Here is a 27,591-nt window from a genome sequence, read left to right on the forward strand (position 1 = left end):
GATAACCTATCTCTTACGGAAATTATTTATCCTCAAATATATAACTGTTCACTTAACTTGGTGGAGTTAGAGCTAAGGGAAAAGATTTAAATAGTTTAAGTAATACATGATTTTTTAAATAATTTTTTTAAAATAAGAGGCACATACTACCTACAGATCCCAAATATATTCACTCTGATAGCACAAGTGAAGAACTCTGTTTGTGTAGAATGTACACTAGGAGTTAAATCTTGATCCCATTGAACTCAATGGCAAATTCCCATTTGGCCTTCAGTAGAACATCATTTCTCTTACTTCTGTGGTCCAGTTTGTTTCCGAAATTAACCGGAATACTATCCCCATTTCCTGTACAATTATGAAGGTAAGTATGACCAAAACAACTTGATCACTTACTCTTTGAACATTTTAAATATCAAAATATCCTTCATAGGAACTTGGGCAAAAATGTGTCCATCCCTGCATGGGCCATAAGGTAGAAACGGGGAAGAGAGGGTACAAAGCCTTACACTTTCTTGTAACCCCATGCAGGGGCCATCTACAATCACAGCTCTACTCTAGTGCCAGTGGTGTTAATTCCTCAATGAGGGTAAGGTGAGGATGGAATCATGGCCCCACAACACCCATCACAGAGCCCAGGGGAGCTGCTGCATGTGGAAGCAGAAAGCACACTGCACCCTTTCCAAGAGTGACAAAACTCACTCCAGCATCTGCAGCTGCCCTAGACCCCCTGCCCCTCTGCTTTGGAGAAATTCTGGCTAGTTCATACTAGGATGACCAGACAGCAAATGTGAAAAATCGGGATGGGTGGGGGGTAATAGGAGCCTATATAAGAAAAAGACCCAAAAATTGGGACTGTCCCTATAAAATCGGGACATCTGGTCACCCTAGTTCAAATAGAATTCCCTCTGGGATCCTCACTGCTGCACAACCTACCCTTCCTCACAGCCTGTGTTTTAAAGCAACAATTAGCTATTTGCTGCTCTCAGAATGTGGAAGGACTTTTAAAAAGTGAATGATACTATGCTACATTTTATTTTAGATCTTTTCTTGGAAGAGGAAATTAAACTAGGATTGTTTTTTAATGAAATCATATACATTATGACTGTTCAAATAAGGCAAAATGTTAATAAAAAATTATATACTTTTACCATGGGAAAAGCTACACATGACAGCAGCTGCCATTTTTTGAGGACATGTTCCGCCCTGCCAGATGTCTTTTTCACACAGCAGTATATTTTCTTCATCACCATGGCAACGTACATCACTCCAATAAACAGGGATAAGGCCCAGTCCAGAAAATGGTGTATACGTTGCTGTACCTCTTTTGCTGTAGACGGAAAGATCAGCATCGGATATTAGGAAATATTTGTTTGAGATGTTCACTCACAAATGCATGAGAGGCCAAATCCTGGGGTGCTCAGCAAGAAAAAGTTGCAGGGCAGAATCCTTGTCTGCAGTCAGTCAGGATGTTCATGCATTTGGGTCCTCACCACTAATACAGGATATGAAGAGGAACACCAGATGTAGCCTGTTTTTCGCCACTCCAGTATAAGATGGTTTGGTATAGTGGAGCCACACTTCACATGGACCAACCACAGAGATCTCCTCCACAGGCCACAAAAGGGCAGCTTCCCTACATGAGATCTTCAATCCTCTTGTTCCACTATACAGCTAACTCAGTTTTTAAGGGTACATCTACACTGCAGCTGGGAATAACCCTCCCAGCCTGGTAGACAGACTTGCACTAGCTCGACTTGAGCTAATATTCTAAAACTAGCAGGGTGGGCATTGAGGCTTGGGGTAGCCACCTGAGCTCAGGCTTGCTCCCAGATGCAGTGTAGACATACCCAAAGCCACTTTTGTCCTTTATGTGCCGCCACAGGGTGCCCAGGATTTGTCCCATCATTAACTGAACTTTGCAAACAAGAAAAAAAACAGACAGTATAAGGCCAAATGTGTAGAGGCGCTGGGAACCTGAAGAATACCCATAATTTTACCTCACCATTTGGCCCAAAGTTTGTGCCATGACAGCATAAGCATGCGTTGTTTTCCACTCTTATTTGCATGGATTCTTATTTTTAGTCACTCTTGTTTAAATGGTTCTGTCATTTACACCATCACTTTCCTTGCTGATAAGGATCCTATACAACCAAAATACTCGAAGTGCTGAAGGTAGGAACAAGTTAAAATGAAAACAGGATAAAGAAATATTGCATGTAGGCAGCTGAAACCATAAGCAAAATCACAGCCTCCAGATGGGCAGAACTTTTATCTCCTCTAATCTGCATATTTTTATAAGTTGGCTTGGTGTATGCAGATTAACATTAGACATTCCAAAACAGCTTAGATTCAGTTCTGACTGGCACTCTTAAGAGTGGAATAATCACCAGAAATGTTAGAGTGCAAATATTGCAGACTAACACCCAGAGCCTGTAGCAAACAAGATGACATTTGATGTATAGCTGAAACAATGTCAGAAAGGCAATAAAGCCACCATATTTTGTGAGTTACTATGAAACTGTAAACTGAATAGGATATTGAGATGATTCAAGTAATTGGATTGGCTAATGCACAAGGCATTGATTCTCTAGAAGCCTAAATTGCATTATCCTTGAAAAAAATCCATATACTTATGAGCATTTCTCACCACCCCACCTCACCCCCCATTTTCATCTTATAATAATTACACCATCTACATAGGCACTTCCTAGAGATAAATGACTGGCTAGAGTTAATGGAGCACAGTTCAATTCTTCCTAGCTGGTAATTATCCCCAGAAAATATGCTGAAAGTTGTTATTTAATTAATCAAACCACTAGGGAATATTCATGACAACCTACTGAGTATGATATGATACTCACACCTGCCTATCAGATCCCGTAATTTAGACAGTCATTCTCCTGTCTCTGTCAGAGATAACTTTAGAGGTAGTGAAAGGTTAAATATACACATGCCCTCCCCCGCAAATAAATTTGGAGTCTTGACAAAACATTTTGTTCTCTATTTCTATTTTCTGCAGGGATCTGAAGAGATAATGTATATAAGAGATAATTTCTGAATAGACAAATACAGAAATAACTGCTGCTTGCTAGGCCCAGAAAGTCCCAGGGACAGTAGGAGTGCTGGGGTGTTAGCCTAATTCGGGGCTTCTCAACCCGTGCAACTTTTCTGTAAACTTTCTCCATGAAAACCTGAAACCATATAAAACTTGCTTGCTTACAGGTTTCATTACAAATCTGAAGTTCAGACAAAGTCTTTCAAAAGCTTTGCTAAGGTGTCAACATTTAAAGTTAACCTTACGATGCAGACACACAGAGAATATCTAGTCATGTGAAGCCCTACGTAGCAATAATACCAGATTTGACCAAAAACTAATTATGACTCCCTCCCCAAAGCTTTTGTTGGAATGGGTGTGGGGGATTATTATTAAGGTGACATACTACATGTCCCTGGAAACCTGCAATATCCCTGATTTAGGGCCTGTTTAGGAAACCTTGCTGGTTTTACAAAAAATTGCTCTGTCCAGTGCTTGCCTCACTTACGTTGGTATAGCTCCACTGACTTCAATGGCACTTCTCCTGATTTACCTCATGTACAGTGAGGTCAGAATCAGGCCTCATATTTCTTCCCCCCAGTTTGTATTTATTCCCCTGATGAATCTAGAGACCTGAAGGACCTACTGACCAGATGACCCTGTTACATTTGCAGGGTTGTTGTGAGTATGTATGCATCAAGGATCGCCCCACATCTTAACAACATCCCTCAGACTTCCCAATGAGTTTTCTCCTTCAGACAAATCCTCAAGACATCCCTTCTTTGCAAGTGAGACATCAAATCTACAGGATGGTAGGAAAGAAGAGAAGGGGGTTGCTTGACACTCTTCACTCACTATCCCATGCACCCCTCCCCAATTCCCATGGAAACAGTGCACCCCTCCCCAATTCCCATGGAATCAGTGCACCCATCCCCAATTCCCATGGAAACAGTCCTTGCATGCCCTAACCTTTCATAATCAGTTTCACAGTTTTCAGTGTGAAAACCTGGTTACCATCTTTGCCTCCCATTCTCTTCAGATGCCAGAAGCAGCCTACAAAACCATGTGTTGATTCTCACAGCAACTCCTTTGAAGCATTACAAGAATTGGGGGTAAGGATTCTGGGGATAACCAGCTTTAATATACAAGACAGAACAGGTAAACACCTCAGGAAGCAAATATTAGTGGTTGCAACCTGCTTACTACCTAGTTATTGTGTAACTGTGGACGTGTGGGTAGAGGGCACTCTTTTACCTTGCCTCAGGCAGCAAATGCTTGGTGCATCTGAGGAGTAACAGTTGTGAGTGTTTGAATGTTGGGTCATGGAAGGAAAGATATTAAAACTCAGGCCTACTGTTATATTGTAGCATTGCTTCACAAATATCTTAATAGCATTGGACACATAGTTATGGATTCAGCTGCAAAGTCTGTAACACAATACCCATTTCTTTCTCTGAAGAAGTCATATAAAGGTTTTATGTACACATTTCCAACTTTCTCACTAATACCTTTGCTAAGTGGGAGTACCACTTTCTCTGTCATTTAGAGACTGTATCAATTGAGAATGAAGCCATCACTTAAGAGCAACACTTTTTTCCCCAGAATAATATCCCATTCCTAATGGATTTTAAAAATATCTATCAAACCCAGAGTTCTTAAATATGACATTGAAATAAGCTGGTAAATTTGATCTGGGACTAAAACTTACCCAAGCTCAAGCTGCCGACATATGACTGATGCATCATTATTGTCCCAATGACTGCTGCAGATTGTTCCCCAAATTCCATTCAAATAAACTTCAACTGTGCCTTCAAACTCATTCTTGCCACCTCGAAGTCGCACTGACCCTAGATAAGAGAATTTTAAATGATTTAAATAAGATGTTTGCTGTCCATGACTGAGTTAACTTGTGCCATTTGAAGGACATGCAGTCTCAGCTCCACTCTGCTATAAATATTTTCATGTATCATGTACTTGCTTAGAGTTCATCAAAGAGGGTGCTTCTAATTAGCACTCTCTGGTATCTAATAATTCCTTTCTGTTGACTCAAAAGGAGGTAACCCATTCATACAATAATTTAATGAGGAAACATCTTCATTCTAACACTGCAGCCAAAATATCAAAGATGTGGGGAGAGAGAGTATATATATGTACATATTAATATAAATATGATAGTCTATACATGAATTTTGTTAACATAATCAGCAATGTTATAAAAAGGAAACAAAATATTATACATAAGTGGTATATTTTTATCTTCCATCTGATTTAAAGGAATTATAAAACAATCACATGGATTGCATAGCTCCTGCACTGACCCACATAATATTATGCATCTCATGGATGCCAGCAGTTTATTTCAGGCCAAAGAATGCATTTGTTCTTACTTGCCATCAAATGCTTGATGTAGTTATTACAAATTCATTATAGGCCTCTATCAAATTTCCAAATAAAACAACCTAAAAACATAATCATAACACACATTCTTTTCCAGTCCTTGTGTGTGTATCATCAAAATACAGGTTGAGAGCACAGAACACAAAATCAAAAAATTGAATAGTTTTACAGTAGATACCACAGTATTCTCTTTCCAGCAGTGTAAAAAGTCCCTACAGCTACATGCAATTCAAGCACCAAATGCAAATGTGTGAAACAGTCACAATCATATTTGTTATGCTACAAAGGGAGAGCAAACAATGAATGGGCCGCAAAAATGCTACTAATTTGACAAGAAGTTAATATATTGCAGCTGTTATCAAAAACTGTAGATGGGTATTGCATGAAATATCAAGTGATCCACCTGCCCATGCTCTGTTCTATTTAATAGCATAGCATAGGCCCTTTCCACTCTATAGTTTTTTAAGCAAGGGGAAAAATATTGTTATTTATTATAATGGCGAGGTTACATTTTTGTTCCCTCCCCACAAATTTCACTGCAAGTCTGTTCTGTTTTGAATGCAGTTCTCCAGGGTTATAAAACCTTGAAGATGAACCCTTGCCAAGTAATTCAAGTCCATTAACCTCAGACTTGATGTATGTACTTTTTTGACCGTGACTTATTTTCACAGCATGTAATACAGTAATATACAAGTACTGCTTATTAAATCAATTTTATAAGGTGATCCTTTTATACAGAATACATGATTTTGTAAAGATTTAATTATAACAATACTATATAAAAGCACTGAAAGAACAGCATTTTGAAGACTCTACTATATATCTGGATAAATCAATATTTTACTCCATTTTTTTATCTTCTATATCTGTTCTTTCCAAAACCCTTCTGGATAGACTATTATTTTAATCACAAGACATCAATTGCGGACACAGCAATATTTAGAACAAAGTGATTCCTGACATACCAAAAAGGGGGCTTTAATAGTTGTCTGTCTCTTAAAAAATAAAAAGGTTATTTTTGTACAATGATCTTTTTCCTTTCACAATCCTGTGGGACACCCATGGTAAGCAATAAGAGTGCTTCCTGCGTAAATATTGCAAGACCTTTCTGTTATCTGGATAAGTAAATACGTGAAGAGTAAAATTCTTCTTTCAGAGCCACAAGATAGATCTTGACTTCAATATTCTGCTCTTTCTGCATCTACAGAATTCCCATTGGCAACACTGAGACTACTGATATACAGAGAGTAGACTAAAGTAGTCAAGATTAACTCTGCACATTGGATAATTTTGCCCTAACACCTGAAGTCCTTTGCTTGTCTAACGTTATAATATATATAATATCAGACATTACGTAATATAATGTATGTTTATAAATTCTCCACATTTTACAAGACCTCTACAAAAGTTTTATTTACAGGATGTCTGTTTGCACAATATCGGACAAAAGTAAACTGATACAGTACTGTATGTACTTCATATGTTATTCATGCACTCTAAAGTATGTGTGAGTATATATCATGTGACTTGTGTCATAATTATGTAGTGGATAAAACCAGTTCGCAAATGAACTAAAACAACTTCCCTCAAAGTTTACTTAACATGTTGCAGTATTCTGGCACACTGGCAGCTGCTACTCTGAATTTAACTCACTGGATTCATATAGTTTTAAAATATCACATTTTGTCATTTGTGTATGTAATTTCTATATAAAGGAACAGAACTAATTTTAAATAAACACATCAGTCTTTTAAACTTTTTGGTCTGGCTCTTTTTTCTATAGATAAAACTCTTGATTTTGTAATAGGCCTCTTAATATGAGATATATGATGTACCACGGTGGAAAAGGGAATTACATTTATCAACACTAGTATATGTTCATAACGTATTGCTAATTAGGTATTCATTACTATACCCTTATACAGAATAAATGGTCCATGATAATGTATTTTCCTGAGCGTACGTGATTCTGTACATGCATTTAGGGCCCCAGTCAGGTTCTTTTAAGTCAACGGGAAAACATCTGTTTACTTTAGTGAGAGTAGGATGAGACTCTTAGTTACAAGAAAACAATTTAAAAGGCCTTCACTTTAAGAGTCATATATTGTAAACCTAAACCCTGACAGACTGCATGCCAAAGGTTGCCGATCCCTGCCCTAGACCCTAGAGCAAGGCCGCCATAGAAGCCAAGTCCATTGGCTACTTCCCTGGCAGCTGTGACTATCTCCTCTCTGGAGGGGATACAGGCTCTGGAGTAGAGTTACCTCCTGGTAAAGCAGCATTACCTCATGTGTGGATTTCTGCCCAAACTGCTGGGTTAGCGGGAGAGTGATTTAAATGGTGATTTTAAAAAAGAAAATAAAAAGAAAATTAAAAAAAAGTTGACCGGCACTGAAGGAAGCATGCCACCAAGAACTACTGCTTGTCTCTGCTACCATCATACCCATCCTCTCAGAACCCACTGAGTCCTGGCCATCACCTAGAGTGGCTTCTCAGAAGGTAGGAACACACTGGAGCTTCTGCTTCTCCCTTCTATTCTCCCTGCCCCATCTCACACCAGTAGTTTCAAAGAATACAGATAATCCTTTTTGACTAAGGCCTGGTCTACACTACGCGTTTATACTGAATTTAGCAGCGTTAAACTGAATTAACCCTGCACCCATCCACACAACGAAGCCCTTAATATCGATATAAAGGGCTCTTAATACCAATATCTGTAATCCTCCCCGACGAGGGGAGTAGCGCTGAAATCGGTATTGCCATGTCAGATTAGGGTTAGTGTGGCCGCAATTCGATGGTATAGGCCTCCGGGCGCTATCCCACAGTGCACCATTGTGACCACTCTGGACAGCAATCTGAACTCAGATGCACTGGCCAGGTAGACAGGAAAAGCCCTGCGAGCTTTTGAATTTCATTTCCTGTTTGCCCAGCGTGGAGCGCCGATCAGCACGGGTGACTATGCAGTCCCAAATCCAAAAAGAGCTCCAGCATAGACTGTACGGGAGATACTGGATCTGATTGCTGTATGGGGAGACAAATCTGTTCTATCAGAGCTCCATTCCAGAAGACAAAATGCCAAAGCATTTGAAAAAATCTCCAGGCTATGATAGACAGAGGCCACAGCAGGGACTCGACACAGTGCTGCGTGACAAGTGTAACGGAAAGCCAAATAATCAAATGGACGCTCATGGAGGGAGGGAGGGGGGACTGAGGACTCGAGCTATCCCACAGTTCCTGAAAAGCATTTGCATTCTTGGCTGAGCTCCCAATGCCTGAAGGGTCAAAAACATTGTCGCGGGTAGTTCAGGATATATGTCATCAATTTACCCTCCTCCCCCCGCGAGAAAGAAAAGGAGAAAAAAATCGTTTCTTGCCTTTTTTCAATGTCACCGTATGTCTACTGGATGCTGCTGGTAGACGGGGTGCTGCAGCACTAAACAGCAGCATCCCCTCCCCTCCCCGATGGTACAATAGGACTGATAACCGTCGTCATCATCCTGTGAGTGCTCCTGGCTGGCCTCGTTGAGGTCGGCCGGGGGCGCCTGGGCAAAAATGGGAATGACTCCCGGTCATTCCCTTCTTTAAGCTTTGTCTCCTGGAGATTCAGTCCTGGCTGGAATATCATAGCAGCAGGAGGCTGCGCTCCTCTCCCCCGCCCCACCACCCTTTAATGACTAATGGAGATTCTGTCCTGCCTGGACTATCAGCAGCTGGAGGCTGCCTCCTCCTCATTTTATCTCACTAAAAAGTCAGTGTTTCTTATTCATGCATTCTTTATTACTTCATCACACAAATGGGGGGATAACTGCCATGGTAGCCCAGGAGGGGTGTGGGAGGAGGGAAGCAACGGGTGGGGTTGTTGCAAGGGCACCCCCTAGAATGGCATGCAGCTCATCATTTCTGCGGGATGTCTGGGGCTCTGACCTGGAGTGGCTGTGCTCTCTGGTTCGTTAGTAGGCTTGCCCCATATTCTAGGCAGGACTGACTCAGAAATAACTGTCAAAAGTAACAGTGGAAACAGGGCTGGATGAAGATGTAAATGTCCCATGCTCCCAGAGTCAAGTGATCTCATCAGAATTTGTTTCATTTACTTAAAATATATTTCTAGCTCTGTTGGTTGCAAAGTAAAGCTTCAAAATGTGGCCTGAACATAAATGATACAGTGATATCTCCCTGAGTCTGCAGGTTGCCTGAGGCAGTGCTCTAATAAGAGGTGCATCTCAATTGGGTGTTATCACCAAGACACTTTTCTAAGGAGCCCCATCAACACTACCCCAGCAGAGGATTCTGAGCATGGCAGGAGAAGAGTGCTGCGAGTCTGCTGTTTCCCTAACTAATTTAATGCCCAGCCTCTGTGTGTGGGAGAGTGGACCCATGCTGCCACCCCATATGCTCTCAAGGGAAGGGAGATCTTGTTGCCAGTCTTGGGAGGAAGAAAGGGGGCTCTGCCTGTCTAGGAAGGGAGAAAGCCCCATAGCATAGGGATGAGGCACAAAGGCAGGATTATGGGTACAGGAGGGGTGCATGTCCTAGTGTGTCTAGGACCTCAGACTGCCTTAATCTAGTTCAGAATGAAGAAAGAGGAACAGAAAATCACATCTACAGACTATAAACCTACACACTCTCAACAGAAACTCCCTTTCACTTCTACGTGTTTTAGATTACTGAGGAAAAACATTTGCATTGTGTTTCTCAATCAGTTTCACCCAAGGTTACTGACAGTCAATTGTGTTTATATACAGTTTGGTAATTTTAGTTGCTCTGGGATCTACCCCAAGTCAGATGGTTTCATAGATGGTGTTACCGTTTAAACCAGGTTGGGTTTGCTTCTAAATGCAAGTAAGGGTATCCGTTCGGCTATTGCTGAGACTTGCTCTGCAACACCTGCCACATAGGCTCAGGATGAGACACAGGGAAAAAACTCAGCCAACTTTTAATTAACTCTAAAGAACAGATGGGCTTCATGTTTCTTGCAGCTTGTAAACAGTATGACTGTCCCACTTGCCCCTCTTGTTAGTTTGCACCTAAATCCAAAGATTCTAGCTGTCTGTATTCTACATCTCATGAAGAACAAGTGTCAGGATAGATTGTATTTGAATCAAATGAGATGGGGATCACTTCCAATTGCTTATATGCAAATTTTACAGCAGATGTGTTTATGATGTTAGCTAAAGGTGTGCCAGCATTTCCTTTATAGACTGCTACTATGTTCAAAGGTTTGTAACTTGGATGTAAATCTATTTTTGAGAAGCGGGATGGAGGCTGATACTTGATACCCATAGTTCTAGTGCTGGCTGTTCTGAAGTTACAAGGGTAGAGCAAAGCACAAGAAACATCTTAAGTTTGGAAACACATGCAAACATCTAACATCTGTATTTTCATTTACATTTTGGGATATACAACACATTGTGCGCTAGTACTTAATGAACTGTTAAAAATGTATGTTTTAAAGTCAAATGGCGGTCTGAGTAGTGCCCTGAAAGTCATTGCACTAGCCTTTCATCCCTGAAGGCTTTGGATCAATTGCTAGTTAGATCTAAACTGAAAATGACTTTGATGGTCTTATCTTTGTATGTAATGGTCATTTTTCCACACCATTTAATCCCCTGCAGTAATTCAGCAAAGAGAGAGAATGATCCAAAATTTGCAAAACTGGGCCTGTCCTAATTAAGAACTGAAGTGTATTGACTGGTCTGTATGGGGATGTCAGTGCAAGAACTGCTTATATTATGGGCCCAGTGGAGTCAATGGGAGTCTTTTTGTTGACTTAAAGGTGTGCTGGGGGCCTGATCCAATGTCTACTGAAGTCAGTGGAAAGACTCCCATTGATTTCAGGGGGTACTGGATCAGGCTATGCCTCCCTGTAGCCAATGCTATTAATACCTCATTTTCATGAGCATTAAACTCAGTCTGAAATGATCTAATCCCAGTAGTTTACCCTTGGGAAAAATGGATATTGTGCATCCATGAGAACTACTTTTTCAAGAACCAGCAAGCTTACTGGATATTCAGGGATCTTTAAGATGGAAGATTCCTAAATATTGCATGTATTGGTTGAAATAGTTCTTTGGAGCATTACAGTTCATCATGTCAATGATCAATGGCTTAAGACTCCTTTAAAAATAAATGTAAATGATAGGCATGTAATGGAGCTACAATTATCTAGCTAATTGGATAATCAGGGGATAGCGTAGAACCGTAATAAAAATGGCTCCAAAGAAGTTGCTTCTGTCTCAGAGAGAAATATGACTTTCAGGTATAATTTTTATCCCATGCTTTTTTTTTCTTTTCTTTTTTTTAAACATTACAGGGAGGAAGTATAGACTGATCAGCCAGGGGCTTGATCCTTCTCTCACAACTGTATAGAGTGGTGGTAACTCAACGGGCTTTAATGTAGTTACTCTGACACAACTGGTATAAATGAGAAGAAAATCAGGCCCTGAAATTCTGTAGACCTGGAATTTATTTCCAGCTCTGCCACTAATTTATGCAATCTTGGGTAAGTCACTTAACCTCTCTGACTTGTTTTCCCCATTTGTAAAATGGAGGAGAAAGAACACATCTCTGAGATTCTCAAATGAAAGGTATTAGAACAGTTTTATGTTGTACAACCATAACATTGTGTATACTAGCATTTTCTTATTAGTATTTTGACAGGGTAGCATTGTAGACAGTTTAATTTATGGTTTCTTTGGCTAATCATGAACACCTTTTTTGTTAGGTTGCTTTCAAAAAGTAAGTAACATCCAAATGTTTATCAATTCAGAAGGAAGAAAATAAAATAAATATTTTATATTATAAAAACGGGGATTACACTGATCAGACAAAGCACAATTTAAATGAGATTTTTTTGTTTGACTAATGTTAAAACATAAAGCAGTTAAGTACACACACACATGCACTAAAGGTCTGTCCTATTAACATTAAGGATAAGACAAACTTAAAGCCAGAAACTCAGAGTAAAACCTTTACACATGCCATAGTGTCTAGCTATTGCAGATGCCTAACTATGCATGAGCTTCCATACCACATGTGCAATTTGAGTGATAGATTGAGTGAGATTAACTCTGAACATCCTGCCTTTTCTTCATGTAAATCACATATTTAACATAGCTGTATTCTCTTTCTTTTTACAGGAAACTATTTATTTTGAGTCAATGTTATTAGTCTTTGTAGAAAGTGGGGCTGACTTGCTACCATGTTCCATCACACACTTTCTGAACACTGCCTAGAATTTTTGGTATTTCTTTGATAAAGGCTTTAGAAATTTGTCCCATTAGAATCAATGGGAGTTTTGTGAGTAAATAAGTGCATGCAATATCTGGCCTTCTGGGCAGCTTACACATGTACAAGTTGTCAAGCAGCAGCATTAACTTATACACCCAATTTTCCCAAGGTTTTAAAAAAAATGAAAGACAATAGCTGCAAGCTGCCTTATTAAAGCAATTCCTTCCTATTCTGCTTAGCAAATTTCCAGAGAAGTGCACCAAAGAACAAAAAGGAGATTATTGTAAATTGAATTAGTGGTATACTTGATACAACTTTTCAGTTCAAACAGTATAAGAAATAGATTACCAGAAAAAGGACACAACAGGACCCTTATGCTGCAAAACAAATGTACTGATGCCTAAAGGTTAGAAACATCCTATCAGAATATCTCTTAAGTATGCTGTCTTTTTTTTTTATAAGAGATACATGTTTTTCAATTTCCTGTTCTTGAAAGGTCTGTAAGGGAAATTGGTGTTAACCTCATACGCTTCCACAATGTGGTGAAAATGAGATTCGGTGAGTTCAGCTTAGCTACATAGGACTCACTGAAGGAAAGTCATCATCTATCTGTACAAAATTCACTTCTAGTGAAATATGGCTCTGCCAAAATCCCCTTTACAGAAATGATCACTTGCACACACTTAACACGTGTACATTCATTCTGTAATAGCACAGCCAGTTCGTTACAGCCTTTCCCTAGCGAAATGTGTTCGATACACCAGCACACCCCCAAGGCACCCAGTGCGGACACACAAATAGCTCAGCCCACACGCACAACCCAGACAAAACACAGCAGCCAACACACGCTCATTTCTGCAGTTCACCCACTCACGCATAGCAACCAAACGGACACACACAGGACACAGCGGAGCCAACACACACTGCACACAAGCAGCCGTTACACGCACCCTTCCCCCCTCGGCGCGCAATCAACCCACTCTCACAGCCTGCCATCTCGACACGCACGCGAGACACCCAGCTGCCAGCAGCGCATACCCAGCCGCGCAATGGATGCAGCAGCCGCCTCCACAGGTATCCGGCTTAGGACAGGCTGGAGCCAGCGCGCCTGCTGCTGCCAGTGCAGCGCTCTGCCTCTCACACACACACACACCCACGCTCACCTTGTTTGCAGTCACAGTAGCCCCAGTCCACCCTGCCCCGGCTGTTCCTGTAGAAGCACCAGGGTCTGCTCCTGCCGTCGGGGTTCCTGCAGAAGTTGTGCTGGCCCCGCAGCCCCTTCCCCTGCGGGCTCTGCTCCAGGAAAGTGGGCACCTCCGCCCAGGGCAGGCACTCGGCGCCGAACTCGGTCACGTTGACAAAGCGCCCCCCTGACCCCTCGCCTCCAGGGCAGCCGGGCGGGTGCTGCGGGGCCGGCGGGGCGCGGGGCGAGCGGGGATGCTGCGGGCCACGAGCAGGGGCAAGGGGAGGGTTAAGAGAGGCCGCGTCAAAGCTGCCCGCTGCGGGGGTCGTCCCTAAAATCAGAGCCACCAGCAGGCTGGGTAATGCCATGGTGCCAGTGCCGCCTCTCCCGGGCCATCTCCCCCTCGGCTCTATCCCAGGGTGAAGGGGGAGGGCGGGGCCGCCGCTTCCCTCTAATCCTGCCCCCACCTCCCCCGGCGCGCACACACCCTCCCCCCGGCCGGCTCACGCTCCGGAGCAGCAGAGCCGAGGTACTTACCCCCGGAGCGGAGCCGCCTGGCTCCCCGGGAGAAAGGGGCGGGGGGGAGAGAGATGCGAATTGCTGCTACCTGCCTTGGCAGCTCCTCGCCGGGGGGGGGGGGGGGGGGGGGGGGGCGGGCCCTTACCCCCACACACACACACACACACACGCGCGCGCTTCCTTGCAGAACACGGGGTGGCCTCACCCTCCTGCCACCCCATCAGCTGGGCTGCCCACACCAGGCACCCACGGAGGGCCAGTCCCGCTTCCTCCCGCCCGCTCCCCTGGGCGCCCCCCTTTGGGGGCGTCCGGGCATGGAAGACAATTAACAGCTGCCCGGAAAGTAGATGTGAGCGTCCCAGGGAGCCTCTCTGGGGTCCCTCCCCTGCATTGGTGTGGAAGGTGCTGGGGCACCCCTTGGCTTGAAGTGGTTTCCATTAAATACAGGGCTCTCAGTACCCCACTATAAATATTGTTCCAGTATCCCTGACCCCTGCCTCCCCCACGACTGCCTCCTCAACCCACTCATTAGGTTCCTGTCTCCATCCCCACCTCCCTCTCAACCCCTCTCTGCTGGGACCCAAAATCCCTCCCTGTGTTGGTTCCCCTCCAACTCTCCCCTCTTCCACACCCTCTCCTGCCTTTCTCCCTGGAGTTTCCTTTGTCCCCTTCCCCTGAAATCCCCACTTTGCTTTCTCCCCAGGACCCTTCCTCCCCTGGAGCCCTGTCTGCTCTTCCCCCACCTCTGTCTGCACCCAGCACATTGGCTCACTTTGGTCCTCCTCTCTCAACCTGTTTTTCTCTCCCTTCATCACATCTTCCCTCTCACACAGAACCCCCCAAGCCCCACCCCAAACTGCCTGGGGAATCTTGCAGTCTCTTTGACACCATCACAAAGAGCCATAGGAAGGGCCTGGACACCAATTCACAATGAAACCTCGGGGACGGGGAGTGTCTAGGTTGAAAGACAGAGAAATACACCCAGCACCAGGATCTGGGGGAGAGAGAGTCCAAGCGATTCCCAAACAGACCTGGAAAACACAAAGAAGGGCTGAAAACAAATGCAGTAGGGGAAAATGACTTCAAGGGCTTCCTGCCTCCCCCAGAACCATGTGCTTTGCATAGTAGTAATCCTCCCATCCCAAGGCATTGTGGGGTTCCACATGATCTAGTAATCTTTGATTTGCTCCTCTTATCAGGTTGGCCGTCAGTTTGCCTTCTGGTCACAGACTGCTGCCCCTTGCAGATTGCTGCCCCTGCATGGAATGCTGGTGCCTGGAGCCGGCCCTGCCTAGGGAGGTGGTGGAATCTCCATCCTTAGAGTTTTTTAAGGCCTGGCTTGACAAAGCCTTGGCTGGGATGATTTAGTTGGTGTTGGTCAAGCTTTGAGCAGGGGATTGGATTAGATGACCTCCTGAGGTGTCTTCCAACCCTAATATTCTAAGATTCTATGAAAATAAGGAAAGCAAACCAGACAACTTTGTAAACTTCCAATGGTATCATACATTTGTGTGTTAAAATAAATTTCTAATCCCTCAATTTCTGAAAAGGTATGTGCTATCACAGAATGGTGAGAAAATAATAACTTGTTTAACGAGGGCTGTAATTATGTATGTAGACAATGGACTTTCTTTGTCTTTTTAAATTGGGAGACAAAGCAATTTTAACTATCAAAAATATCCATTAAAGTGACATAAATGATTCAGCTCCTACTGAAGTCAATAGCAATTCTTTTGTAAAACATGCATCACCTGATAAATAAACATAAACTTAAGGACCAAATCCTGCTCACTGTGAGCAAGTGGTCCTATTACAGGAGCAGTCCTATTACCAGCAGTCCCATTGAAATCAGTGGAACTACTCGCATAAGTAAGGCAGGTTTTGGCTCTTAAGCCCTGATCTTGCAGATGATTGTAACCATAGATATAATTACCTGCATAGAGCTCAGTGGGGCTCTATGTGGGTGCACAGGTCCAACTAGGTGAAGTCAGTTGCAGGATTAGGGCCTTAGTATGTATGAAATACCAACAGGCTTGGCTGGGCTTTGTCCATGCCTAAGCATTTCACAGTCCAAACGTCAAATTATTGACAAGGCAAAAAACCCAGAGAATGATTAGCTTGTATGATCTGACCATCTCAAAAGAATCAGTTTGTCCCCATTCATTTAAAGAGTGTTCGGTAGCAAGAATTTAAAATTTGACTGGGGAGTAAGTACCCAGTGCTGCTCCCATTGAAATCAATAGCACAACTCCCAGGTCAAAATTTTCATAAGTGGTCACTAAATTTGACTGCCTCCATTTTTGAGATACCTTGTGCATGACTGTCAAATGTGCTGAGCACCAGCAGCTCTCATTGATGTCAACATTCAAGAGTTAATGTTCAGAAGTAGGGACCTGATCCTCTGATTTATTTAACCTGACACCAAAGGGAGCAGCATTGGGATACAAAATGTTTTATTTACCTGCGGCCCAAGTCTGCTCTCACCGATGTTAGTTGCAGTTAATGGAATCATGAATTCTGAATATTAAAAAGGAGGAATCTTATTTATTGTCAAAATTAGAAAAACGGAAAACATCTACTGATTTATTCCTTGGATTCATTTGGCCTACTCCAAGCAAAAAAGGTGTGAACTTTATTTAATTGATCCCTGAAATGATATCACAAGAAGTGATTCTTTTGGTTTTGTTTAATGATTCATACAGTGGAGCTAATTTAAAATAGAAGCTTTTATAGTTTAATTTTTTTTTAAATTATTTATCAGCCCAAATGTAGGGTAATAAAATCATAACCTTTAAAATATATACATGTCAAATCTCTTCTCACCCCACACCGAAAGGTAAAATCCAAACACAAAATGACCAACATAGTTTGTTAAATAAATAAAAGTTAAATAAATAAATAAAAAACATTTGTTCCACACCCAGTGTTTATTAAAAATAATCAGAGGACAATTTATTCCTTCTGGTTTCCACTGTAATGATCTTATATCTGCACTATGGCTCTCTCTTTCTTGCATGTCCTGTATTTGTTCTCTGTGCAGAACGTCCAGCGTTGCCTATGGGAGGATTGCAAGTGGAACAAGGGCAGAATATGCAATACAGATCCAGTGTGAAGAACTCCACACTGTGGACTGAAGGGTAGGATTTTGCCCAGAAAATGATTTAAAAAAATAAAATAAAAAAACCTCTAAGACAAGATACAGAATTGCTGATTGTGCATGTTACATAACTGGCTATCTGTGCACAAACTATACAGTGTAACTATAGTTACTCCTCATGTTACTTGGGTCTCCAAGACCTTACTCCTTTTCCACTCTGCACAAAGCAGAAAAAGGGCCATGTGGGCAGTAGAGAGGGGGTGACAGAGCTCAGACAAATTTACTCCTCTTAGGCTGGATATGGAGAATGGTTGTACCATATCCATTTCATATGTATAGGGTTACTTCATCCTCTAATACTCTAATACTTTGTGACTTCCATTCGGTCTGAACTGGAAGAGGTATATTCACTGCTCGGTGCCTATATGTGTTTCCTATTAATTTTAACTGGTCTGTACATACTTACTGACAGAGTACATTTTCATTTGTTCTTCAGATTGCCAGTCTTCTTAAATGAGAGTCAGCACATATAACACATCTTATTTATTTATTTATTTTAGCAAATGGTTATTGGCAGACATGAAGACTGAAGTCCTCTATTTATCAACTGAACAAGTATAGCACTGGAATCAGGAATGCAGAAACCACTGTCTTTGAGTTTCAACCCTGACTGTGACCTGACCAGCTCTAGGTATGAGAAGCTGGAGTGGTGGGTGAGTTTTGTGATCTGGACAGTTGTCTACTAGGAACCATATTGAGACTTCTAACTCATTTAATATAAGCCAAATAAATTTGGGTCTCTACTGACCAGGTCTAGATTCAAACAAGCAGCCTAAATGTGAAAGATTAGAGCAAGGGTTGGCTTCAGGCTGTGTGGGAAAGTTTGATACTAACATGTCCAGCCCTACAATTTCTATGATTCTATCATATGTAAAATTCCCAGGGGAAGTAAATAATTGGATGGGGAGGGGGAATGCAACCAAACAGGCACATACATCACATTGAAATGAGTTTATAACTTCCTAATACTTCCCTACACTATTGCTTTTTAATGTAACCAAGCATGGTGGGCCCAACTGAACACCTAACTAAGTCAATGCAAAAACTCCTATTGACTTTGGTGGGCATTGGCACAGGCCTTGTAATAGGTGCAGGGAAGGTTTGGAATCAGGATTCGGAGGATGGGTGGAGGGATAGTTTACAAGAGGAGCTCCACAATATAAAACAGTTTGAGAACCACTCCCATATATGATTCAAAATATTTAGGATATAAGTCGGTGCTTCTGCAAAATAAATTATCCTCTTTAATTCCATTATCTCTACCAAACTATCATAGACAGTAGAAATTTGGAGTCCTGCCCAGTCTGAGTTATAGATGTATTTAGTTTTATACTTGTATGGAAGAGAATAGGCCTTTTGTCTGTGATAAACAATAAACTCAACAGGGTGACCCTGCATTACACAGGCTATAGTTGAGCAGGCGGTAATTGATGGGATTTCCATTCCTGCATGACACAGTCTATGTCATAATGAGATCATAAGAGAAACTTTTTTAAACTATTAAATACTATCTTGTACAAGGCAAGCAAGATTCGTATTTAAACATAAAAGACTTGATTTACTGTAACTCTTTACATGGGTGTAATAAAAGCTGGCTTATATAGGCTTCTGTGAAATAATTTCTTTGAAAGTTAAATAGAACATTGAGCTATGTGAAATTGGTGAATGCTTGTGGTGTGAAATGGTGAGTGAAAACTTTTGACATTTTGATTCAGATCATTTTGACCCCACAAAAGTATTTGTATATGAATTTCAAAGGAACTATCATTTTTGCATAGAAAAAAAGTAAACATTTGCATTATTATATGAAATGTGGAGCAATTACTGCTTGATAAATGATCCCACAGAGCAAAACTTTCAGTTAGAAAATTTTCACAAAAGTAAGACCACATTATATCTATAACAGCATGTAAAAACCTCAGTTTCAAATACAAGTTTTTCTTTCATTGAGTGTATTTTTAACATTACTGGAAAATAAAGCCAAATTTCCAGAAGTGTGTGCAAGCATTTATACAATAAAAAATACATACACTTTAAGTTCCCAATTCTGCAAATACATACGCATATGCTTAACTTTATGTACTGCGAGTAGCCCATTGACTTCAATGGGATGACTCTCAGTGCATAAAGTATGTGCATAAATGTACATGAGTAAGTCTTGGAGGATTGGAGCCGTAATTTGCACGTGCAGTTGCCACAGTTGCACATGCAGTCATGGTAACTGCACATACAACTGACTATACTGGTAGGAATAATTACTACATGATGGTTTCTAAGTTACTGTATTATTTCCTTATACTGCAAAATAGGTATGATACTACATATACTGTGGTGTGTTAGCTGTTGGTAAAAGATGAAACTTAGAAGTGGTGGTTACTGTAAAGAAAAGGACATTTAAAGACACAAACACCTTTTAATTCAATGGAAATACACAAGGCAAGGAAGATATTTTGAAGAGGCAAAATAACAAATAATATCTATTACATAGTTTGGTTAAAAAAACACGGACTTTCCTTTCTCAATATGTGGATTTTTTTTTTGGTAGCCATATATTTAGCCCACGCCTCATATGAGGTTCCACAAGTGATTTATTCCAGTCGTATACTGGAGAGACAACCCTGTCCAGACTAAAAAAAATCTATGCACTGGCCATAGATATTTTGTTAAATCACTTGTTGGTTCAGACACAAAGATTAGCGGTGTGAGAGACATTCCTTTATGTGACGTGTCCATGCTCTTTCATGTAGAAAATGACTTCCAGAAGCCAGCAACATTTCTCCTGATTAGCACAGCCTGCTACAGGGCCAGAGTCCTTATTCATTCATTCATTCAAACCTTCTACTAAAATCAGTTGGAACTGTGTCCAGTGGCATTAGAACAATTTTTATAGTGAGGGTGCTGAAAGTCATTGAACAAAAGTGTAACCCCTGCATATGATAGAAACCAATGCTGCATCCACCAGCACCTCTAATTCCAGCACTCCTGATTGTGCCTGGATATGGACAGCTGGCTCATAGAGGGAAGACAGATGACTTTTCACAATTTCTCTGACATTAATTGTGTAGAAGGTCCTGTTAGGTAAACAGTGGGTTATAAATGTAGTTGCTTTGATGAGTTAGTCACCTATTAGTAGTCCAGGTAGTCACATCACACTGATCTGTTTCCCTCTGAACCTCTAGGATGTGGATGTCCCCACTCAGTCTGAGTTATGCCTTTGGATATGAATCTTTTCCTATGTACCTTAACAGTGTCTAACTCAGAATATAGCACCTCATTCTTGTGAGATGTAAATTAATATGCAGTGATGACATCATGGCACAGACAGATGAGTTTCTTCTGTTTCTTCTTCCACCCAGTCCAAGTGTCAGCCTCTGATTAGCAACAGTGATACTAGGGCATTTCTAATATTTCCAGCAGGGACTTTCTCAGATGTCCTATAGGAAACCTGAACCCAATTTATATATAAAATGTAAATGAGAGAAATTCCCCAAGGAACTACAAAATCTCTGAGGGATAGAGGAATTACCTTAGCACTAATCTGCAGCTGGATAAATGCAATAACTCCTCAAGTATTCTATTCATCTTCATTTCATCAAGTTACTATATTAATGGAACAAGAAAAAGTACACCTTGACTCATATATGCATTTGAATCTGTCTCTATGAGAAATCATGTATATTTATATATGAAAAAAGTATTACTATGATGTACAATAAAATGAAAAATATTTCTAACACTTATTGAAACATGCAGAATAGACATATACACAAATATGTAAAAAGGTTGAATACTAGCTGGAGCTGGAATAATTTTGTTAGCCTTAAGAACTGGCAGCAGTTCTAGATTAGCACAGTGCTTGAACACCTTGCTATGACTATAGCTGGCCCACATGCATGAATGTAAAAGAAGGAAGGCTCCTTTTGCCCTCTCTACATTGTTATGCATCCATATAGGTACTCTGGCCCTATATGTTTTATTTATTGAACAAAACAAGCAAACAAAAAAAATCCTAGATCTTTTCTGTGAAATATCTGTTGAAATCCCCACAAAGTGGGCTTATGTTTCTGCAATTTTCCAATAGCTATGGGCACATCCCTCTGCACTTCTCTGTTTAAAGTATAACTTAGTAGATTTGATTTATTGAGATCATGTAAAATGTCTTGATTAATATGGAAAATGTTGCCTTATTTTCCATAGCACTTCTCATTGCATCGCTCAGTCCAGGGGCAGGAAAGAATCAAATCTAGTTCTCCTGGTGCCGCCCATAGCCTTAACATATAAAGAACAAGATGTGGTATTAGTTGGTGCCTGCTACAGACAACCAAATCACACTAAGGAATGGGATGACCGACTCCTTATTCACCTATTTATAATGTGTAGGAAGAAAAGCTACATGATCATGGGTGTCTTCAATTTGAGTGACATATGCTGGGGGTCTCATGCTGCCAGTACTAAACCATCCTTGGAATGTGTAGATATTATAGATGTTGATTTCCTAACAAAAAGTGTTGCATCAAACACAGGGAAATTCTATATTAGATCTCATCTTGACAGATACAGAGGAACTGATCAGAGAACTAAAAATTAATATTAGCTCAGGTACAAATGATCATGAGTTGATTGCATTTATAATGTGCAACAGAACAAAGTTCAACCCAGTAATACAGTTGAACCCTGTTATGTCGCCGGCCTAGGGGTTTGCCAAAAAGCGTCGAGATAACCGATGATCGAGATAAACCCCTATCCACCCCCCCACCCCTGAACTCCCCTGCCCTCTCTCCAACACCCCCTCCCTGCCCCCTTACCGCGGTGCCTGCACGTGGCAGGATCCGGCGAAGCGGGACGGGGAAGCGGGGCCGGGCGGCCGTGGACGGGGACCGGGAGCCGGGCAGCCAAAGAAGCGGGACCCGGTAAGCGGGCCGGGCGGCAGGCGAAGCGGGACCGGGTAAGCGGGCCGGGCGGGCGGGCGGCAGGCGAAGCGGGGACCAGGTATGCGGGGCCGGGCGGGCGGGCGGGGACGGGCAGGGACCGGGTATGAAGCGGCGGGCGGGCGGCGAAGCGGAGCCGGGCGGACGGGCGGGCGGCGAAGCGGGGACCGGCGAAGCGGAGCCGGGCAGGCGGGCGGCAGGCGAAGCGGGGACCAGGTATGCGGGGCCGGGCAGGGACGGGCAGGGACCGGGTATGCGGGGCCGGGCGGCGAAGCGGAGCCGGGCGGACGGGCGGGCAGCGAAGCGGGGACCGGCGAAGCGGAGCCGGGCGGGCGGGCGGCAGGCGAAGTGGGGACCAGGTATGCGGGGACGGGCGGGGACGGGCAGGGACCGGGTATGCGGGGCCGGGCGGCTGGGGACACGGTGGGTCGGGGACGCGGGGAGCCGGGCGGCTGGGGACCCGGGGAGCGGGCGGCTGGGGAACCGCGCGGCTGGAAAGCCGGGGAGCGGGCGGCTGGGGACACGGTGGGTCGGGGACGCGGGGAGCCGGGCTCGAGATATTAGGGTTCGGCGAATCGACATAACGGATGAGAAACCCATAAGACAAAGAGGGAGTTTGGCGGTTCCACTTGTAAAACGTCGACTTAATAGGATTGGCAAGTTAACCGAGGTCGAGATAAATGGGTTCGACTGTATATAGACACACTCGGTCCTTTAAAAGGGCTGATTTCCCACAGCTGAAAACAATGATGAGTCAAATCAGCTGGAAGCAAGAATTTAATGAGGAAAATGTACATGATAATTTGGAATAGTTTAAGAACACTTTACTAGACTCCCAAAAAGCTACAATATCATGATCAAGGAAGAAGGCCATATTGGCTAAAAAAAAAAGACCTGGTTTAGTGGGGAAGTGAAGACAGCTATATAAAAATATATATACATTTAACAAATGGAAGAAAGGGGAAGTTGGTAGTAATGAATATAAATCAGAAGCTAAGAATTGTAGAAAATTGATAAGGAAAGCAAAGGGACACAAGAAGAATGTTCTGACCAGCAGAGTTAAGGACAATAAGAAGGAGTTTTTAAGTATATTATGAACAAAAGAATCCTAATAATGGCATTTGTTAATTACTAGATGGAAGTGGGAGAATTATCAATGATAATGCAGAAAAGGTAGAAGTGTTAAATAAATGTTTCTGTTCTATATCTGGGGGAAAAAACTGATGCTGTAGTCATATCATATGATAACACTCTTTCCATTCCACTCATCTCTCAGAAAGATGTTAAACAGCAGCTGCTAAAGTTAGACATTTTTAAATCAGCAGGTCCAGATAACTTGCATCCAAGAGTTTTAAAAGAGCTGTCTGAGGATTTGCTTTACCATTAATGTTGATTTTCAGTAAGTCTTGGAAGACTGGGGAAGTTCCAGAAAACTGGAAGAAAGCTAATGTTGTAGTGGATGTAATAAACTTCTGTAAAATGTTTGACTTGTTACCACATGATATTTTGATTACAAAAGTAGAACAATATAAAATTAGCATGGCACACATTACATGGATTAAAAATAGCTAACGGATAGGTCTCAAAATGTAATTGTAAATGGGGAATTATCATCAAATGGATATGTTTCTAGCAGGGTGCAGCAGGGATCAATTCTTGTCCCTATGCTATTTAACATTTTTATCAATGGCACATAAAATCATTACTGATTAAGTTTTCAGATGACACAAAATTGGGGGAATGGTAAATAATGAAGCGGACAGGTCACTGTTACAGAGTGATCTAGATTGTCGGGATAATCTGGGTGCAAGCAAAGAATATGTGGTTTAATACAGATAAATGTAAATGTATATATCTAGGAACAAAGAATGTAGGCCATACTTACAGGGGGACTCTATCTTGGGTAGAAGTAACTCTGACATTTTTTTTAGGATAATCAGCTGAACAAGAGCTATCAGTATGATGCTGTGGCCTAAAGGACTCATAAGGGGCAAGACTGGGGAGGAAGGCAGACCTACCCTGAGGACCCTTGAACAAGGATGCCAAAGAAGCCTTACTGTGAGGAAGAAGACTATCTGCTGATCATAGTTGGGGCTGAAGGTTTAGTTGTCTTCTCTTTTCTTTTGCTATCTTATATTGGACTTAAAGATTTGGGGGAGACAGATGGTAAGAATTGATCCACAGAGGCATCTCTGAAGCAATCTAGAGTGCCTAATATTATTGATCCTCTGAGGGCCCTAGTTCAGAGCCCGGTGGAATGGGATGGCCCAGGCTCCCCTACCAACTGCCCTTGTTGCAAGAGAGGCATAAACCTCATTCCCACTCCACCTCCACCTCTAATAAGGAGAAGGTAAGGACACTGAAAATGCTGAGGTGAGGATAAGCCACATATAAGTATTAGGAACTAGACTGAAGGTCCTTCCTGCTGGGAGGCAAGAAATTGAAAACCAGGTATGCTAACCACTAGGCCTCCTAGCCTTCCAACTACTCTACTAGAGATGCATAAATGGAGGGAATATCAAGTAGGAGTAGAGAGGTCATTTTACCACTGTATTTGGCACTGGTGCAGCTACTGCTGGAATACTCTGGTGTCCACAAGTCAAGAAGGATGTTGATAAATTGGAGATGGTTCAGAGAAGACCCGTAAGAATGATTTAAGGATTAGAATACATGCTTTATAGTGATGGACTCTAGGAGATTAATCTATTTAGCTTAACAAAGAGAAGTTTAAGGGGTGGTTTGTTTATAGTCTGTAAGAAACTAAATGGGGAACAACAAATACTTGACAGTGGGCTCTTAAATCTAGCAGAGATGGGTATAACATGAGTCTATGGGTGGAAGTTGAAGCTAGAAAAATTCAGACTGGAAATAAGGCATATCTTTTTAACAGTGAGGGTAATTAACCCTTGGAACAATTTGCCAAGGGTCATGGTGGATTCTCCATTACTGGCAATTTTTAAATCAAGATTGCATGTTTTTGTAAAAGAAATGCTCTCAGAATTGTTTCAGGGAAGTTCTATGGCCCATGTTATACCTGAGGCCTGTGTTATACATGAGATTTTCCCTTCCGGCCTTGTAATATATGAATCTGTGAAAATAAAAAGTCTGACCACGCTAGAACTGAAAGTAAATCAGTTTGTTGCCAGTTCTTCTTTTCCACTATCATTCATTTTCTAGCCAAGGCTAAAAGAAGAAAATTGAACAACTATGGATTGTTCTTAATGCGTAACAGCCCATTTCTGCAAGGTGCTCTGCATCTGCACTCTCAACTCCCATTGAAATTGATGAGCGCTCAGTACTTCTCAAGTTTAAATCTTAAATATTCACATCACAAATCCCTCATAGAAAATTATATTTTTAAAAACATGTGGCAATTTGAATATGAAAGGGAATGCAATCAAAATATATAGTAAATGAAAAGCATATTTATAGGTTTGAGAAAAAAAGTCATAGCAGCTGCATTCTATAATCATTAGTAATGGTACTGGATAAGAATAGCATACCCCCCTTCCAGAATTTATTATTGTTTTTAAGAAACACAATTTCTTTGACTTAAAGGGTGGGGAAGACAAAAACAGTTTGATTCTACTTGCCCTCAGGGGGTCTGACTTCGTTTTCATCATGTGTTACCAACATGTAATATTAGCAATGGTAATTCTCATCTCAGGAGGTACTGGGAGACTACTATTCAATGCTGCTCAATCTTTTTTTTTTTTTTCCAAGTAATATATTTTTTTTAGTCCTTTCTTCCAAGGCTGCTGCATTTTCAAATACTCCCTTCCCCCAAGAACTGAGGACAGGCTCAATATAAATGGTGCTATATACAAGTCTCTGCTATTGGAAAGCAGTGTTAGGATTAGGGTTAAATATGCTTTTGTTGTTTTATTTGTGGTTTTAGTTAGCCAAAAAGTGTTACTGTTTAAAAATGTAGTGTATTGTTGGCTATGTTACTCAGCCAAATCATCTTTGCCTTACTCATAAGTACTCTCATTAAAATCAGACGAGCTTCTCATGTGTGTATTTTGGCCATACCCCATTTGGCATTACCCCATTTAGCCATAGGTATTACTTTTGATTGTCTTAGTATCTGAATCTTTGGTGTGAAAAACTAACACAAACTGCACAAAATAATGTATTTTTAAAACTTGAAATTAAATATAAATAACCATGGTGCTTCCCTTAATTTAATTCTACAAATGCACAGAGCCGAACAAATTGTTAAAACATTTCCTGTTGACTAACGTATTAGAACCACACAAGCACAAAGATGCACTTTGTTACGGTCCCCTATGCTGGTGCCTCCTTTTTATATTTTGGTTGAAATTCTCAAATGCAATTCTATAAGCATAATAATAAATGAGGCTGGGTTATTGTCTGGGGTAGAGGGAAGAAGGTATACAGGGTGGGATCTGAAGTGACCTTGCACTATTGAATCAGCCCCTTGTAGCTGGAACAATCCTGGCATTGTTTCAGCCCTATAGTGGATGTTTGCACTTAGAACCCCCTCATTGTCGTAGAATGTTGAGAATGTTCATCAGAAACTATGAGATATGCAGGGAAATGGAGGGTGCAGAAGGGGGGAAGACACTACCATGACACATTGCTTACTTGTAATCTTCACTGTTGACTTAATTGTCCCTAAATCTCTCCTGACTCCTGACTGACCTCCTTTCCTTATCTATTCTCTAATTCCCCTTTGCCCCTCTGTGAGCCATATATTTCTTGATAGCAGTGTCAATAACAGAATGACAATGTGGAAAGCTAAATCCTTTGCCATTCCAGTTTAATTCATCTTTACCTTTCTAGTCATATTGACTGAGATGATAGTCTGTCATTCAGAGATAAAGAAAGGGGATGAGTATTACTAATACCTTGACACACAAACCTTAACTAAAAATCTCAATAGTTACTTAGGAGCCTAAGTTTAATTGAAAGTCAATGGGACTTAGACTTGTAAATCTCTTGGGCACTTTTGACAATTTTACCCCTTGTGTAGACAAGGATAAAACTTATGGTGTTAGAATTTGTTAGCTAACATGCTTCAAAAGGTTAATTTAGACTACTCACACTGCTGTTTACAACACATGAAAAACTAATTGAGTTAATACGTGGTAGGGAGCCTTAGCTTTTACTTGATCAACTTAGC

At 41.6% G+C, this 27,591-nt stretch overlaps 1 protein-coding gene and 1 long non-coding RNA gene across 2 annotated transcripts in view; one reads left to right on the forward strand and one right to left on the reverse strand.

Annotated features, from left to right (window-relative positions):
• The window catches only part of PRSS12 (serine protease 12), a 65,787-nt gene extending 51,545 nt beyond the window's left edge, over nt 1-14,242 (reverse strand). The window contains exons 1-3 of the mRNA XM_045018639.1: nt 13,822-14,242; nt 4,743-4,881; nt 1,149-1,327 (exon numbers count right to left, since the gene is read on the reverse strand). Coding sequence (XP_044874574.1) covers nt 1,149-1,327; nt 4,743-4,881; nt 13,822-14,209 — 706 coding nt within the window. The 5' untranslated portion in view covers nt 14,210-14,242. The remainder of the gene's footprint in view (nt 1-1,148; nt 1,328-4,742; nt 4,882-13,821) is intronic.
• Nucleotides 14,243-16,055: 1,813 nt separating this feature from the next.
• LOC123371259 lies at nt 16,056-25,576 on the forward strand. The gene is made up of 3 exons (XR_006579734.1): nt 16,056-17,497; nt 18,018-18,148; nt 24,377-25,576. It is a non-coding gene; the product is annotated as an uncharacterized LOC123371259 (long non-coding RNA).
• The last annotated feature ends 2,015 nt before the right edge of the window (nt 25,577-27,591 follow it).

This window comes from Mauremys mutica, chromosome 5, assembly GCF_020497125.1.
Source record: "Mauremys mutica isolate MM-2020 ecotype Southern chromosome 5, ASM2049712v1, whole genome shotgun sequence".
Lineage (NCBI taxonomy): Eukaryota > Metazoa > Chordata > Testudines > Geoemydidae > Mauremys > Mauremys mutica.